This window comes from Limulus polyphemus, unplaced genomic scaffold, assembly GCF_000517525.1.
Source record: "Limulus polyphemus unplaced genomic scaffold, Limulus_polyphemus-2.1.2 Scaffold13281, whole genome shotgun sequence".
In the NCBI taxonomy this organism is placed as follows: domain Eukaryota; kingdom Metazoa; phylum Arthropoda; class Merostomata; order Xiphosura; family Limulidae; genus Limulus; species Limulus polyphemus.
Window position 1 is genome coordinate 5,029 of NW_013678891.1, and position 1,293 is coordinate 6,321.

General features: G+C 34.6%; 1 protein-coding gene across 1 annotated transcript in view; it reads right to left on the reverse strand.

Moving 5' to 3' along the window:
* The window catches only part of LOC106477190, a gene marked incomplete at its 3' end in the record, with an annotated part of 5,544 nt that extends 4,580 nt beyond the window's left edge, over positions 1-964 (reverse strand). Inside the window, exon 1 of the mRNA XM_013937781.1 lies at positions 493-964. Coding sequence (XP_013793235.1) covers positions 493-640 — 148 coding nt within the window. The remainder of the gene's footprint in view (positions 1-492) is intronic.
* Positions 965-1,293: the final 329 nt, after the last annotated feature.

Consider the following 1,293-nt stretch of genomic DNA (forward strand, 5'->3'; position numbering starts at 1 on the left):
TATCAAAATACATTTAAAAAAAAAAACATACATTTTTGTGCAATATAAACGTATTTAAGTAAGAAATTCAAAGAAAATATTTTACACCGTATTTTCTTAATACGGTGTAATGGAGTATTAACTGGTGTAAGTTGGAAGTGGGACGTAGATGTTAAAAAGTTCAATATGCATTTTTTGTAAAGTTCAACATTTTTGGTCCGAATTGTATGTATGCACATTTAACTTTAATATCTTAACTTATGCACTGCCAAGTTTTATATAACACATCAAGTGAGACTTTTGAATTCTGTATAAAAAGAAAATTAGTACAATACGGAATATAACAAAACGTCTTAAAATAACTTGACAAAAAAAAATAACTTAACTTTTGTCATATGCTTCGCTCTCATTCTATGAAGCATTAATACAAAATGCCAAAGACATGTACGACTTACTGTGTACTCAAAAGATAAAAAAAAGAAGATCAAAATTAAGTTACTAAGCCTTTTTTACCTTGTCGTTTCCAACGTGTATTGGCTGCAGTTAAAGATCCTCCAGCTAATAGGTGTAAGTAAAGAGCACACCACCAGATGATGTTGACGGCTTCCATATTACTGAGCAAAACTATGTTAAAAGTACAAACAAGATTGAATACAAGCATTACTGACGGTTCCTTTATAAGAGTGGACAATATATAACTTCTAAGAAGAACCGGGTATTTCTAATTAGAGCTATGCCAAGTAGAGTTTGTTTCCCAGTGCTCTCGCAAAGCTACCACCAACTATTCTGTTACTTTAATCGGATAGCAGGATTTCACTGTCACTCTTATAGTGCACCAATGGCCCCAAAGTATGGATCGCGTTTTTGCATCGACGAGGCTCGAACCACGAACCTTCAGATTCACAGGAACCCCTAGGGCTTGCCTACTCGCTATGTTAGGTTAAATAATAATCCAGTAAACCAGCAGTATCTCACATTGTAGACTTCTGCAAAAAAGTAAAGCTTAGATCCTTGGCCTGTATGGCCACGTGTAGCATGTAAACAAGATATTTCATTGGGTTTATCCCGCTCTTTTTATTTAAAGCTCAATCATTCCAAGAACCAGGACTCGGCAGACCACGTATACACACAGTCTGATTTAAACAGTTTGTATCAATCATGGGGAATATTTTTGTATGAAGTCCAGTCACAGAGTTAAATTTTAAATTTTCTTCAGAGTATTGAAGTGTCCAAAAAACTCATACTTCTTAATTTAACTTATTTGTTGTTAAGCACGAGGCCTCACAATGGGTATCTGTGTTATATCTACCGCAG